The sequence below is a fragment of the Equus asinus genome, chromosome 6 (genome assembly GCF_041296235.1).
Source record: "Equus asinus isolate D_3611 breed Donkey chromosome 6, EquAss-T2T_v2, whole genome shotgun sequence".
Taxonomy (NCBI): domain Eukaryota; kingdom Metazoa; phylum Chordata; class Mammalia; order Perissodactyla; family Equidae; genus Equus; species Equus asinus.
The window spans coordinates 49373508-49389402 of NC_091795.1; the positions used below are offsets into that span (position 1 = coordinate 49373508).

At 37.9% G+C, this 15895-nt stretch overlaps 1 protein-coding gene across 17 annotated transcripts in view; it reads left to right on the top strand.

Moving 5' to 3' along the window:
• The window catches only part of WDPCP (WD repeat containing planar cell polarity effector), a 390746-nt gene that overhangs the window by 214077 nt on the left and 160774 nt on the right, over positions 1-15895 (top strand). For all 17 annotated transcript variants that reach the window (XR_006529211.2, XM_044772549.2, XM_070512039.1 and 14 more), the window contains one exon: positions 13141-13204. Coding sequence is in view for 16 of the 17 variants with exons in the window: in XM_044772549.2 (XP_044628484.1) it covers positions 13141-13204 (64 nt within the window). In the remaining variant the exon portion in view is untranslated. The remainder of the gene's footprint in view (positions 1-13140; positions 13205-15895) is intronic.

Below are 15895 nucleotides of genomic sequence, written 5' to 3' on the forward strand. Positions count from 1 at the left end.
ACGCTGAACATTCACGGCTCCGGGAGAGGCCCGGAGAGAATCCCAGAGAGCGGGGCGACCCCCAGCTGCCGTTGCCCGCCCCGTGGGGCTAGGGATTGCCGGAGATCTCGGAGAGGACCGGGGCGGGGGGAAGTTTCAAAGGCCGGTTCTGCGACCCGGAGGGGAAGCGCCGGAGCTCCGCCCGGGCAGCAGACAAAACTCTCTGTCTGCCGTTAGCAGAGGGGCCACGCTGAACATTCACGGCTCCGGGAGAGGCCCGGAGAGAATCCCAGAGAGCGGGGCGACCCCCAGCTGCCGTTGCCCGCCCCGTGGGGCTAGGGATTGCCGGAGATCTCGGAGAGGACCGGGGCGGGGGGAAGTTTCAAAGGCCGGTTCTGCGACCCGGAGGGGAAGCGCCGGAACTCCGCCCGGGCAGCAGACAAAACTCTCTGTCTGCCGTTAGCAGAGGGGCCACGCTGAACATTCACGGCTCCGGCAGAGGCCCGGAGAGAATCCCAGAGAGCGGGGCGACCCCCAGCTGCCGTTGCCCGCCCCGTGGGGCTAGGGATTGCCGGAGATCTCGGAGAGGACCGGGGCGGGGGGAAGTTTCAAAGGCCGGTCCTGCGACCCGGAGGGGAAGCGCCGGAGCTCCGCCAGGCAGCAGACAAAACTCTCTGTCTGCCGTTAGCAGAGGGGCCACGCCCAGCATTCAGGGCTTCCGGCAGAGGCCCGGAGAGAAGCCCTGAGGGCGGGGCGACCCCCAGCTGCCGTTGCCCGCCCCGTGAGGCTAGGGATTGCCGGAGATCTCGGAGAGGACTGGGGCTGGAGAGAGTTCCAGAGACCCAGCTGAGTAGCCTAGTGGGAAACCCTACAGGCTCACAGCAGCCTTAGGGAAAGCCTCTGCACAGCACCAGTAGAAGGCACCCAGCCGCCAGCCACAAGGCTGGAAGACCCCAGGGCAAAAGCAGCATAGCTAGGTGTACTAACCACAGACTGTAGAAGATGCCAATAGCTCTCCTGCGACCCATAGAGGACAAGTGAGTTTTGGTGGGTGCAGAGAGCAACGGAGCAACAAATATAAGTGATCCCACCCCTGGCCGCTGGAAAAGCCCATAACACCATTGCAGACCCCAAGGAGAGAGCACATCTAGGTGGGCTGCAACAGTAGGCACCTGCAGCCTGAAGCCCCCCTGTGACGGCCCCCACGGCAGAGGAGGGAATACAAAGGGCCACTGTGGCTACGAAGAGGGGCCCAGGCCCAGTTAGCAACTACGGACAGGGTTCCTGGTAGGTGAAGTATAAACAGCGGCTCCCCCCACCACAGCAGCTGAAACAAGTGAAAGGAGCAACTAAACTCTATCTCCATGCGGAGGCACAAATCAACAACATCAAGCAATATGAAAAAATACATTAAATCTCCAGAACAGAAAGAAGGTAACAAATACACAGAAAACAATCCCAAAGAAAATGAGATATATAACCTAAATGATGACGACTTCAAAACAGCCATCATTAAGATTCTCAATGAGTTAAGAGAGAACTCTGACCGACAACTCAACGAGTTCAGGAGCTATGTCACAAAAGAGTTTGATACGATAAAGAAGAACCAAACAGAAATATTGGAAATGAAGAACACAATAGAGGAGATTAAGAAAAATCTAGATGCTCTGAACAGTAGGGCCGATAATATGGAGGAAAGAATTAGCAATTTGGAAGATGGCAATATAGAATTGTTGCAGGCAGAGGAGGAGAGAGAAGCAAGACTTAAAAGAAATGAAGAAACTCTCCGAGAATTATCAGACACAATTAGGAGATGCAACGTAAGGATTATAGGTATACCAGAGGGAGAAGAGAAGGAGAAAGGGGCAGAAAACCTATTCAAAGAAATAATGGCTGAGAACTTCCCAAATCTGGTGAGGGAGATGGATCTGCAGGTGACAGAAGCCAATAGATCTCCAAACTTTATCAATGCAAGAAGACCAACTCCACGACATATAGTAGTGAAGCTAGCAAAAGTCAACGACAAGGAGAAAATATTAAGGACAGCCAGGCAAAAGAAACTAACCTACAAAGGAACCCCCATCAGGCTATCAGCAGATTTCTCGGCAGAAACTTTACAGGCTAGAAGAGAGTGGAATGATATATTCAAAAATCTGAAGGACAAAAATCTACAGCCGAGAATTCTCTACCCAGCGAAAATATCCTTCAAATACGATGGAGAAATAAAAACTTTTCCAGATAAACAAAAATTAAGGGAGTTTATTGCCACAAAACCTCCTCTTCAGGAAATCCTCAGGAAAACCCTCACTCCTGAAAAATCCAAAAAAGGAAAGGGGCTACAAAACCAAGAGCAGAGGAGATAAGTAGAAGGACAACAACAGAGAGTAGCAGCTCTACATCAGAACAGATTAAACCATGGGACGAGAAACAAAGGAAACTGAAGAAAACCGGAAAACAAGACACAAAATGGGAGTGGAAGGCCCCCACGTCTCAATAATCACTCTAAATGTAAATGGATTGAACTCCCCAATCAAAAGACACAGAGTGGCAGGATGGATCAAAGAACAAGATCCAACAATATGCTGCCTCCAGGAAACACACCTCAGCCCCAAAGACAAACACAGACTCAGAGTGAAGGGATGGAGAACAATACTCCAAGCTAATAACGAACAAAAGAAAGCAGGTGTCGCTATACTAATATCAGACAAGGTAGATTTCAAAGCAAAACAGATAAAGAAAGATAAAGAGGGACAGTATATAATGATAAAAGGGACTCTCCACCAAGAAGACATAACACTTATAAATATATACGCACCCAACACAGGAGCACCAAAATTTGTAAAGCAACTCTTAATAGAACTAAAAGAAGACATCAACAACAATACAATAATAGTAGGGGACCTCAACACACCATTAACACCAATGGACAGAACATCCAGACAGAAAATCAACAGGGAAATAATAGAATTAAATGAAAAATTAGACCAGATGGACTTAATAGATATATATAGAACACTTCATCCAAAAACAGCAGGTTACACATTCTTCTCAAGTGCACATGGAACATTCTCAAGGATTGACCATATTTTGGGAACCAAAGCAAACATCAATAAATACAAGAGAGTTGAAATAATATCAAGCATCTTTTCTGATCATAATGCTATTAAACTAGAAATCAACTACAAGAAAAAAGCAGAGAAAGGTGCAAAAATGTGGAGACTAAACAACACGCTTCTCAACAAACAATGGATCATTGAAGAAATTAAAGAAGAAATCAAATATTATCTGGAGACTAATGAAAATGAGAACACGACATACCAAATCATTTGGGATGCAGCAAAAGCAGTCCTAAGAGGGAAATTCATCGCAATACAGGCTCACCTCACTAAACAAGAAAAAGCTCACATAAGCAACCTCAAACGACACCTAACAGAACTAGAAAAAGAAGAACAAACAAAGCCCAGAGTCAGTAGAAGGAGGGAAATAATAAAAATAAGAGCAGAAATAAACGATATTGAAACAAAAAAGACAATAGAAAGGATCAATGAAACAAAGAGTTGGTTCTTCGAAAGAATTAACAAAATTGACAAACCCCTAGCCAGACTCACCAAGAAAAAAAGAGAGAAATCGCAAATTAATAAAATCAGGAATGACAGAGGAGAAATCACAACAGATACCAATGAAATACAAGAGATCATAAGAGAATACTATGAAAAACTATATGCCAACAAATTGAACAACCTGGAAGAAATGGACAAATTCCTAGACTCCTACAATCTCCCCAAACTGAATCAGGAAGAAATGGAGAATCTGAATAGACCTATCACAAGTAAGGAAATAGAAACGGTAATCAAAAACCTCCCCAAAAACAAGAGTCCAGGACCAGACGGCTTCTCTGGAGAATTCTACCAAACATTCAAAGAAGACTTAATACCCATTCTCCTCAAACTGTTCCAGAAAATTGAGAAAGATGGAGAACTCCCTAACACATTCTATGAAGCCAACATCACTCTGATCCCCAAACCTGACAAGGACAACACAAAGAAGGAGAACTACAGGCCGATATCACTGATGAACATAGATGCAAAAATCCTCAACAAAATTTTGGCAAACCGATTACAGCAATACATCAAAAAGATTATACACCATGATCAAGTGGGATTTATACCAGGGACACAGGGATGGTTCAACATCCGCAAGTCAATCAATGTGATACACTACATCAACAAAATGAAAAACAAAAACCACATGATCATCTCAATAGATGCAGAGAAAGCATTCGACAAGATCCAACACCCATTTATGATAAAGACCCTCAGTAAAATGGGTATAGAAGGAAAGTACCTCAACATAATAAAGGCCATATATGATAGACCCACAGCAAACATCATACTCAACGGACAAAAGCTGAAAGCCATCCCTCTGAGGACAGGAACAAGACAAGGGTGCCCACTTTCACCACTCCTATTCAACATAGTACTGGAGGTGCTGGCCAGAGCAATTCGGCAGGAAAAAGAAATAAAAGGAATCCAAATAGGTAACGAAGAAGTAAAACTCTCGTTGTTTGCAGACGACATGATCTTATACATAGAAAACCCCAAAGAATCCACAGAAAAACTATTAGAAATAATCAACAACTACAGCAAAGTAGCAGGGTATAAAATTAACGTGCATAAATCAGTAGCATTTCTATACACTAACAATAAACTAACAGAAAAAGAACTCAAGAACTCTATCCCATTCACAATCGAAACGAAAAGAATAAAATACCTTGGGATAAACTTAACCAAGGAAGTGAAGGATCTATACAATGAAAACTACAAGACTTTCTTGAAAGAAATTGACGATGACATAAAGAGATGGAAAGACATTCCTTGCACATGGATTGGAAGAATAAACATAGTTAAAATGTCCATACTACCTAAAGCAATATACAGATTCAATGCTATCCCAATCAGAATCCCAAGAACATTCTTCACAGAAATTGAACAAACAATCCTAAAATTCATATGGGGCAACAAAAGACCGCGAATTGCTAAAGCAATCCTGAGCAAGAAAAACAAAGCCGGCGGAATCACAATCCCCGATTTCAAAACATACTACAAAGCTACAGTGATCAAAACAGCATGGTACTGGTACAAAAACAGGTCCACAAACAGGTCCACAGATCAATGGAACAGAATTGAAAGCCCAGAGATAAAACCACACATCTATGGACAGCTAATCTTCGACAAAGGAGCAGAGGGCCTACAATGGAGAAAAGAAAGTCTCTTCAACAAATGGTGCTGGGAAAACTGGTCAGCCACATGCAAAAGATTGAAAATCGACCATTCTTTTTCACCACACACCAAAATAAACTCAAAATGGATCAAAGACCTAAAGATTAGGCCTGAGACAATAAGTCTTTTGGAAGAGAATATAGGCAGTACACTCTTTGACATCAGTTTCAAAAGAATCTTTTCGGACACTGTAACTCCTCAGTTGAGGGAAACAATAGAAAGAATAAACAAATGGGACTTCATCAGACTAAAGAGCTTCTTCAAGGCAAGGGAAAACAGAATTGAAACAAAAAAACAGCTCACTAATTGGGAAAAAATATTTACAAGCCACTTATCCGACAAAGGGTTAATCTCCATAATATACAAAGAACTCACACGGCTTAACAACAAAAAAACAAACAACCCGATCAAAAAATGGGCAGAGGACATGAACAGACATTTCTCAAAAGAAGATATGAATATGGCCAATAGACACATGAAAAGATGTTCATCATCGCTAATCATCAGGGAAATGCAAATCAAAACTACACTAAGATATCACCTTACCCCCGTTAGATTGGCAAAAACATCCAAAACCAAGAACGACAAATGTTGGAGAGGTTGTGGAGAAAGAGGAACCCTCATACACTGTTGGTGGGAATGCAAACTGGTACAGCCACTATGGAAAACAGTATGGAGATTTCTCAAAAAGTTAAAAATAGAAATACCCTATGACCCAGCCATCCCATTACTGGGTATCTATCCTAAGAACCTGATATCAGATATCTCAAGAGTCCGTTGCACCCCTATGTTCATCGCAGCATTATTTACAATAGCCAAGACGTGGAACCAGCCTACATGCCCAGAAACTGATGATTGGATAAAGAAGATGTGGTATATATACACAATGGAATACTACTCAGCCATAAAAAAGGACGAAATTGGCCCATTCACAACAACGTGGATGGACCTCGAGGGCATTATGTTAAGCGAAATAAGTCAGTCAGAGAAAGACGAACTCTATATGACTCCACTCATAGGTGGAAATTAGTATATTGAGAAGGAGATCTGATCGGTGGTTACCAGGGAAAAGGGGGGGTGGGGGGAGGGTACGGAGGGGGAAGTGGTGTACCCACAATATGACTAACAAAAATGTACAACTGAAATCTCAAAAGGTTGTAATCTATCATAACATTAATAAAAAAATAAATAAATAAAAAAAAAAAAAAAAAAGGATTATAAGACAAGACTATGAACAGTTGTACACCAACAGATTAGATAACTGTTGGTGTGGACAAATTCCTTCAAACATGGAAGCAACCAAAACTGATTCAAGAAGAAATAGAAAATTTGAACAAAGCTGTAACAAGTAAAGAGATTGAATCAATAATGAAAAATCTCTAAACAAAGAAATATCCAGAACCAGATGACTTCACTGATGAATTCTATAAAACCTAAAGAAAAATTAACATCAATCTTTTTCAGACTCTTCCAAAAAAAATAGAAAAGGAGGGAGAACTTCCTAACTCATTCCATGAGGCCAGCATTACTCTGATACCAAGCCAAAGACACCTCAAGAAAAAACTACAGACCAATATCCCTGATGAATACAGTTGCAAAAATCCTCAACAACCAAATACTAGCGAACCAAATCCAACAACATAGTAAAAGGATTACACGCCATAACCAAGTGGTATTTATCCCATAGGAGCAAGCACAGTTCAAAATAAGAAAATCTATCCATGTAATATACCACATTAAAAAAAGGAAGGGGAAAAAAATGATCATCTCTGTTGATGCAGAGAAATATTCAACTACATTCAACATCCCTTCCTTTTAATTACACTCAGCAAACTAGGAATAGAGGGTAACTTCCTCAACATGGTAAAGGCCATTTATGAAAAGCCCACAAGTAACAGAGCTGGACACAGGCTCAGAAAAGACTTGAGAGAACCCTATACTTAAACCTCTGGAGAACCTTTGGGCTCTGCACAAGCAAAAAGGGAAGTCTTGGATGTGTAATTGAATTTATTCAGTGGTTAAAGACTGATAGCTTTCTCCCTAAGATCAAAAACAAGACAAGGATGTCCACTTTCACCACTGCTCTTCAATATTGTACTAGAAGTTCTAGCCAGAGCATTTACACAAGAAAAAGAAATAAAAGCTATAAAAGAAGTAAAATTATCTGTTTGCAAATGATTCTATATAAAAAATTCAAAAGAATCCACATGAAAACTACTTATCTAATAAATTAATTCAACAAGGTTGGAGGATACAAGATCAACATATAAAAGAGAGTTGCATTTCTATACACCAGCAATTAACAATTAAAAAAGGAAACTAGGAAAACGATTCTATTTACAATAGCATCCATAAAACTGAAATACCTACAAATAAATTTAACCAAGGAGGTGAAAGACTTAATACACTGAAAGCTAAAAAATATTGTTGAAAGAAATTAGACTTAAATAAATGTGAGGACATCACATGTTCATGGATTGGAAACTTTACTATTGTTAAGATGGCAGTACTACCTAAAGCAGTCTACGATTCAATGGAACCCCTACCAAAATTCCAATGGCTCCTTTTTTTACAGAAATAGGAAAAGCCAGTACATCTATGACTTTACTGATATTTTAATTTCTATCAGTTGCTGAGAGAGAAGTGCTAAAATCTCTATTATTCTTTCTTCTTTAATTCTGTTAATTTTTGGTTCATATATTTAAGACATTTACACTCATGATTGTTATGTCTTCCTGATATACGTCCTTATCTTTGATACTACTCTTTGTTTTGAAGTCTGTTTCATCTGGTAATTATAGACACTCTAGCACTCTTTTTTTTTTTAAAGATTGGCATCTGAGCTAACAACTGTTACCAATCTTCTTTTTTATTTTTTTCTTCCCAAAGCTCCCCAGTACATAGTTGTATATCCTAGTTGTGAGTGCCTCTGGTTGTGCTATATGGGGCACTGCCTAATATGTGGTATTATTTAGCCTAAAGAACTTCCTTTAGCCTTTCTTTTCTTTTTTCTTTTTGCTGAGGAAGACTGGCCCTGAGCTAACATCCCTGCCCATCCTTCTCCACTTTATATGTGGGATGCCTGCCACAGCATAAGCCATGCATAAGTCTGCACCCAGTATCCAAACCGGCAAACCCGGGTCTCCCAGGACAGAGTGCGTGAACTTAACCACTACACCACTGGGCCAGGCCCCCTTTATTAGCCTTTCTTATAGTGCAGCTCTACTGGTGAAAACACATTCTTAGTTTTTTTTTTTTCCTTCTGAAAATATCTTTATTTCACCTTATTCTTGAAAGATACTTTTTGCTGCATATAGAATTGTGTGTCACAATTTTTTTCCTTTCAATACTTCAAACATATTATTCCACTGTCTTCTTGAGATTATTCTGTTCTTTTTCTAAATTACTAGTATTTTTTTAAGATTTTATTTTTAAAATTTTTCCTTCTTCTCCCCAAAGTCCCCCAGTACATAGTTGTACATTTTAGTTGTGGGTACTTCTAGTTGTGGCATGTGGGATGCTGCCTCAATGTGGCCTGATGATAGGTGCCAGGTCCATGCCCAGGATCCAAAGTAGCAAAACCCTGGGCCGCCAAAGCAGAGCTCATGAACCCAACTACTTGGCCATAGGGCCGGCCCCATCTTTTTCTAAATTATTAAATGGGATATTTAGCTCATTAATTTTTAAGGTTTCTTCTTTTCTAACGTAAGTGCTTAAGACTATGAATTTGTCTTCAAAATGTCTCATTTGGTCAAGTTTTTCTGCATATTTTATTATCATTTATTTCTAAGTATTATAAAATTTCTATTATTATGTCTTCTTTGACGCATGACTTTTTAATTTCTAAATGCATGTGGATTTATTGCTTATCTTTTTGTCAAAAACTGCACTGCTGACAGATTCATTATAATATTTATTTAAAATTTATTGAGGAGCCTGCCCCCTGACCAAGTGGTTAAGTTCGCATGCTCCACTTTGGCAGCCCACGGTTTCACCAGTTCAGATCCTGGGCACGGACATGGCACCACTCGCCAGGCCATGCTGAGGCGGCATCCCACATAGCACAACCAGAGGCACTCACAACTAGGATATACAAGTATGTACTGGGGGGCTTTGGGAAGAAGAAAGGAAAAAAACAAAACAAAACCAAGATTGGCAACAGATGTTAGCTCAGGTGCCAATCTTTTAAAAAAAAATTTATTGAGACATGCACTTTTACTTTCTACATAATATAATTTTGTGAAGATTCCATGTGTGTTTGAGAAGGATATGACAAGTTCTATGTATCCAATAAATCTAGCTTTGTAATTATGTTATGACCTCTTTTTCTTTGCTAATTTTTTAATTGCTTGGCCTAGCAAAAATTCACAGATAACTTTTGTAATTTCCCATTATGTTGGTGGCCTCATCACTTATTTTAATTCTATCAGTTTTGCTTTATATATTTTTGAACCTATTTTATTAAGTGCATCGAGGTCTAGAATTTTTGTATCTTCCTGGAGACTTGAAACTTTTATTATTCTGTTCTTACCCTTTCTGTCTCTAATAACTTTTTCTGAAAACGATTTACCATTGACATTTGACTATGCATAGTTACCAAATTCAAATATTAGTTCAATATCTTCCTTGGTGCAAAAAGAAGGACCTTAGTACTTTAACTCCCTTCCAATTTACATGATATTGCTAATTAGCATTTTCTGATCTTAAAAATATCAAAACATTTGTGTCTGTGTATTTATCTATGTGTATATTAACTGAATCCTTTTTTTTAAAGCCATTCCTTCTTCTCAGACCTTTCTGAGGTTGTTTTCCTTTTTCCTGAGATACATCCCCTGGATGTCCCTTTATTGAAAATCTGTTGAATGCTCTCAGGTTTTGTATATATGAGAGTGTCTTTATTTTGCTTTCATTGTTGAGAGTTCCACTGTTACACAAGATTGATGCTTATTTTCTCTTCATAATTTTGAGGATTTTTCCTATTGCCTCTACTTCCCATTGTTGCCATCTGAAGGTCTGATGACAGTCTATTTGCAGTTCCTTTGTAGGTGACCTGTCTTTTGTCTGGCAGTTTTTAAGATCTTTTTATTTTTGAAGTTCTGCATTTCCATTACAAATGTGCACAATTATAGATTCCTTTCAGTTTATCCTGTTTGATATATATTGTTCCCCTTGTGTTTATTGATTCATATAATTTATCAGCTCTGGAAATTCTCAGCCATTAACTTAATTCTTTGATTAGACATATTAGACTTTTTCATGTTCTCTATATTGCTTAACCTTTCTTTATATTTTTTAATCTCTTGTCTCTCTGTGCAACACTTTGTGTAATTCCTTATTTAAGAATCTTTTAGTTCACTAATTCTCTCTTTAATTGTGCCGTTATTTAACTTCAATAATTAAATTTTTCATTTCTAAAAGTTCTATTTTATTCTTTAAAAAATCTCAGGTAATTTTTAATTGTATATTGTTACATGCTTATTTTCATACTTCTATCTTTATTTAAATATCGTATATTGAATTATTTTAAATTATCTTTAGTAATTCAGTTATCTGAAATCCATGGAGATGTATATCTGTTGTTTATTTTCTAATTTTCCATCACAGTAGCTTGTTTTCTAGTGTATTTGGTGATCTTTGATTGTGAACTCATATTTATTTTAATTTATGGTAATCCTGGGGGCAACTATCAAAAATGCTTTAATCCACACATGAAGTTTTAAAAATTGTTTCTGCCAAAGTTAGAGGGACTAATAACCTGGGAACATTTTAGCCCCTGGTGTAATCAGAAGTCTTGGGCTTAGCACTTTTACCTTGAGACTTGTTCAGAGCTTAGTCTCCCGAGGGTGATGGTGCTCAGAGTAGTTGTGTCTCCTGCTCCTCCCCCATATATTAGCTCTCTGCTCAGGGATCCTTACTCATAATTTCAATCAAGGGATTTTGTTTGTTTGGTTATTTTTTTTGATAGAGAGTGTGGTACCCTTGGAGATTTCCTTATTTTTTTAGAGTCCTATGATGTACTTTAACATATATTTTATAACAATCTAGTTGGGAGCTCCCTTTGGTATTTCTGGTTGACCATGCTGCCAGATGCCAGTTCTTTCATTTAGTGTAATGTCCATCATTCCCTCTCACCTAGAAAAAAGAGTGCATCCTAACTTGTCTCTCTTAATTTCACCTTCTCCAATTTCAGCGCATCATATGTATGGTTGCCAAATTGATGTATCAACAGACACGTTAGACAGGTTAAATTTGAAGTACCTAGAAATGAGAGTTTGGAGCTCAGGAGAGAGATGGATCCTAGAGATTTGTAAGTCATTGATAAATAATTATGAATGCCATGGGAGTGGGTAAGGTTATTGGGGAGACTGGAGTGAGTGAATATAAATAAAAGAGGAACATAGAATGTCAAGTCAACCTCACGAAGTAGGCAGAGAAAAATGAACTAGGAAAGGAAATAAGATGAAATCCAAGAAATAGGAAATCAAACAATGGGATCTCAAAATGCAAGGAAAAAGGGTTTCAAGGAGGGAAGGTTTATAGAGTCAAATGTGGTGAAAAGGGCATACAAGATGAGAACTTTAAATTTAATCTTTAGCAGATGAATGATTACTATTAGCAGAAAAGTTTTAGTCGAATGGGGACAAATGCAAAATGGTAGTGAATGTATGTACCAGTAGTACAACTTGCTAGTCCTCTTCCTCATTACCTCCCACCTCCACTGAATATGTAATAAATTAGTAAGCTTCCTGGAACAAAAATAAACACAATTGCCTTCTGATCTTCCATAGTTGAAAGGGACTCAGGCAAATATTGGAGGCACTAGTAAAAAGGATCAAGCAGGAGATGGGGATAACAGTCATCAAACATAACATGGAAACTGTGAAGTGTTTCAGGTTCTGGACCTACCAGCTCACGTTATAATAATGACTTGTTTGTTTGAATTTTAATTATTTTAGCTATTTCAGTAATAAAATGTATGTAATCTACTATTAATAATATTCCATGTTTCTGTTTTATTTGCAATCTCATTATATGTTGTACCACCATATTTCACAATATAAAGTAGAGAACAGAGCACAACTTGATTGTTTACTTGTTTGTTCAGAAAAACTGAGAGTTAAATCTATTAAATCTTAGCATTCAGACAAAATAAAGATGACCTTTCCTTTCAAAATCCTGGGCAAAGTATATGTTCGTGACATGCTTTTCTCTAAAGATCTTAAACTTTCTATAAAGGTAATTAATTTAAATTCCACTCTGTTCACATGTATCTTAGCCTAAAATTAAACTTTCACAAAGAAAATTCTCAAAATTATACTTTAAGGAAAGAGAGTATGATTGTGAAAAAAGAGCAGAAAAGTAATATTTTTAAAAATATTTAGAAACTATTTATATTATCATTTTACAACAGCCTAGAAGTTATTTTTTCCCAAACTCACAAATATCAGACTTCTGTAATAGTGCAACATTTGACTTCTCAACTTTTATCTAAGAAACACAAAAGTATAATTATATGATTTATTACTTACCCTGCCATCTTGTCCTTATTCCCATACTTTTCTCTTACAAAACACAATAAAGTAAAAAATTTTGAGAAACATATTTCCCAAGCTATCATTTCTCTACATTCAGCAGCACCCACTCTGGATTACTTATCCTTGAAATTTGCACTGAAGGCCTCCACAGGCTTTGTGCCTCAGCTCCTCCTAGGTACAATAACATTCACCAATGGAAGATCTCAACAGGCGAAGGCCCCACTGTTTGAAAATATTTTTCCCATCAGAAGAACAAAAACAATAACATAAACACATTAAAAAAAACCCAGCGCTCTCCTTTTATATAGTTTTGTTCATAACTAACATATAACATTTCTTCCTTATAGGTACCAGAGATTTGAAAAGGCATTTCTGTTAGCTGTTGACATTGGTGCTCGTGACCTGTTTATGGTGAGTCATTCACAGAGATGATTTTGTGCCTTCAGTTCTAAGGCTGAGTAAGTTGTCAGCTTTTGTGACCATTAAAAAGGATTAGTGTCATTTGTGCCTTAGACACATGGTGGGAAAGCATTATTCCATCTTGGCTTGCAGCTTTGCCTTCATGGAACTGGTCAATAGCCATCCAGTCTCTTTTCACTTGCTGACATTTTCCTTGCCAGGACCCAAAGGATTTTTTATGTTTTCTAAGAATTTATAATTCTTGAACTTTTTTCCTCGTGTACCTTGCTGTGAGAGGATGACACCTTTCTATCTAATAAGCTTAAATGTCTTTCTGATCCATTCTCTGAAGAAGTACAGCTACAGATGCCAGGACATAGGGCAAAACATGTCCCATAGATCTTGAATGTGCTGTTTGTCCCTCAGATATTAGTGAGAAGTAAGAAATTATGAATGTTCTCATTTGTATTTTTAAAGTAACCACAGTGCAAAGTGGATCCAAGAAGTTATAAATTCACATACACTTTAGTCCTCCCATTTATTATCTACAGAACAATAAAACCGACTAGTTTCTTACAGATCCTTGTGCTCTGCATCAGGTTCTTATTTTTATAAGATCTTTCACCATAATGTCACAGTAAGATCAGATGAACAAAGGTGGGGTTCCTTTCCTGGTTTCTCAGCATATTCTGCTCCACAGAGATTTCATTGTTGTCAAAGAAACAATAAAGCAAAAGCTTCTTGAACACAGCAAAAACTTCTGGAAGGCTTGTTTACCTGTACCTTCTGCACAATGAAGACATTTAGTAGTTTAAATTAAGCTTTGATGCTTTAGATGTTAATATAGGTTCATGACATTAGGTCACTTGTCTTTGGAATGAGTTTGTTATTTAAATTCTAACTTTGCATCATTTAAATAAATTGTGCTTTCACTGATCATGAAAAAAATCTTTCTAATTACTTCAGAAGTATTAACCTTCTGTTATTTGTCATCTGTATTTTGTTATGTCAAATTGAGCAGACATATTAGTATATTGAGGGAAGGTTTTATTTTTTTCACCAAAATTATGCATGCAGACATCACAGTGTCAGAAATTTAATTACATCACTTTTTAGATTTTCTGACCCCCTGACTTTCCTGTTTATCTCCACCTTCTCACCTCTGCCACTATTCACCCCAGTAAAAGGTAGATTTTCTTCACATTTCTTTACGTTTTTATGTCTATAGTCTCAATCTTTTTTCTAGCCAAGATAAGAACTGAAGAGATGAGTATTTAAATGTTTAGTGTCTGGCAAACTTTCTGTCTCAATGTATTATATTGTTCTGTAATTTCTACTGCTTTGATTATTAATGAATACATAATCATAGAAACCATCTTTCTAAACTTTTTCTCAAATCATATCTGTTTCAGCATCTAGTCTCAGTTTAGCCAGTAACAATATAAAGAAACTCTCCATGTTTGTTTAAATTTCTTTACTCCAAATAGCCTTTCTACTGATAGGCTATCCCTAACCCTAATCTATAAGGATTTTTACATGTAAAAGATAAAAACCTAAAATAAAAAAAGGAGGGAAATAGTTTCACTTTCCTTTTTATTTGTAAAAGTGAACAATCATTTTTCAGAATGCTGCACCCCTACTCTTCATATGTAACCTTGCTTATTTATAGCTCAAGGTCTGCCTTAAGGAAGCATTAAAGAGCCATAGGAGAGCATTAAGTCCTCAAACAAAATTCCATTTAAGCTCATGAATCTACTATATATATTTTAGGCTCCACATTGAAATTATCTAAAAGAATTTATCATGTTCTCTAACAGATAAATTATTACTGCTTAAATTATAATCTAGCCAGGGGCCTCAGGTCTAGCCTATATACTAAGAAATATTACCTCTTTGAGTTTAAAAGTTTATAAAATAAACAGGATTATCCCTGCATATAAATGGTTTTCTATCCCAAGATATCTCTTCCTAAAAGACTAAAAATAATACCACATGGAACACAAAGGAGTCACCAAAAACGTCTTACACTTAACCTGGAAATAGTGTTTTTGCATTAGCATCTATCAGTGGTAGAGAGATAAAAGACATATAGAATGATATCAACAGGCCTGGAATACTAAAAAGTCAATATAAGGATGCTGGACCTGGGGAAACAGGCCTGCAAGGACCCACCTCTCTGTCTAGTTTACACTGAAGCCTAAGTGATCATCATCTAAACTAAGGGTTAGCAAACTATGGCCTACCACCCAAATCCAGCCAAAGAATGGTTTTTTACAGTTTTAAATCATTTAAAAATGAACCATAGGGGCTGGCCCCATGGCCGAGTGGTTAAGTTCACGTGCTCCGCTGCAGACAGCCCAGTGTTTCGTTGGTTCGAATACTGGGCACAGACATGACACTGCTCATCAAACCACACTGAGGCAGCGTCCCACATGCCACAACTAGAAGGATCCACAACGAAGAATATACAACTATGTACCGGAGGGGCTTAGGGGAGAAAAAGGAAAAAGTAAAATCTTTAAAAAAAATAAATAAATAAAAATAAAAGTGAACCATAGTATTATGACACTTAAAAAAATATGATATTGAAATTCAAATTTCGGTGTCCATAAATGAAGTTTTATGAGAACACAGCCAAACTCATTTGGTTATGTACCGTCTATGACTGCTTTTGCTCTCAGTGGCAGAGCTGAGTACAGTAGT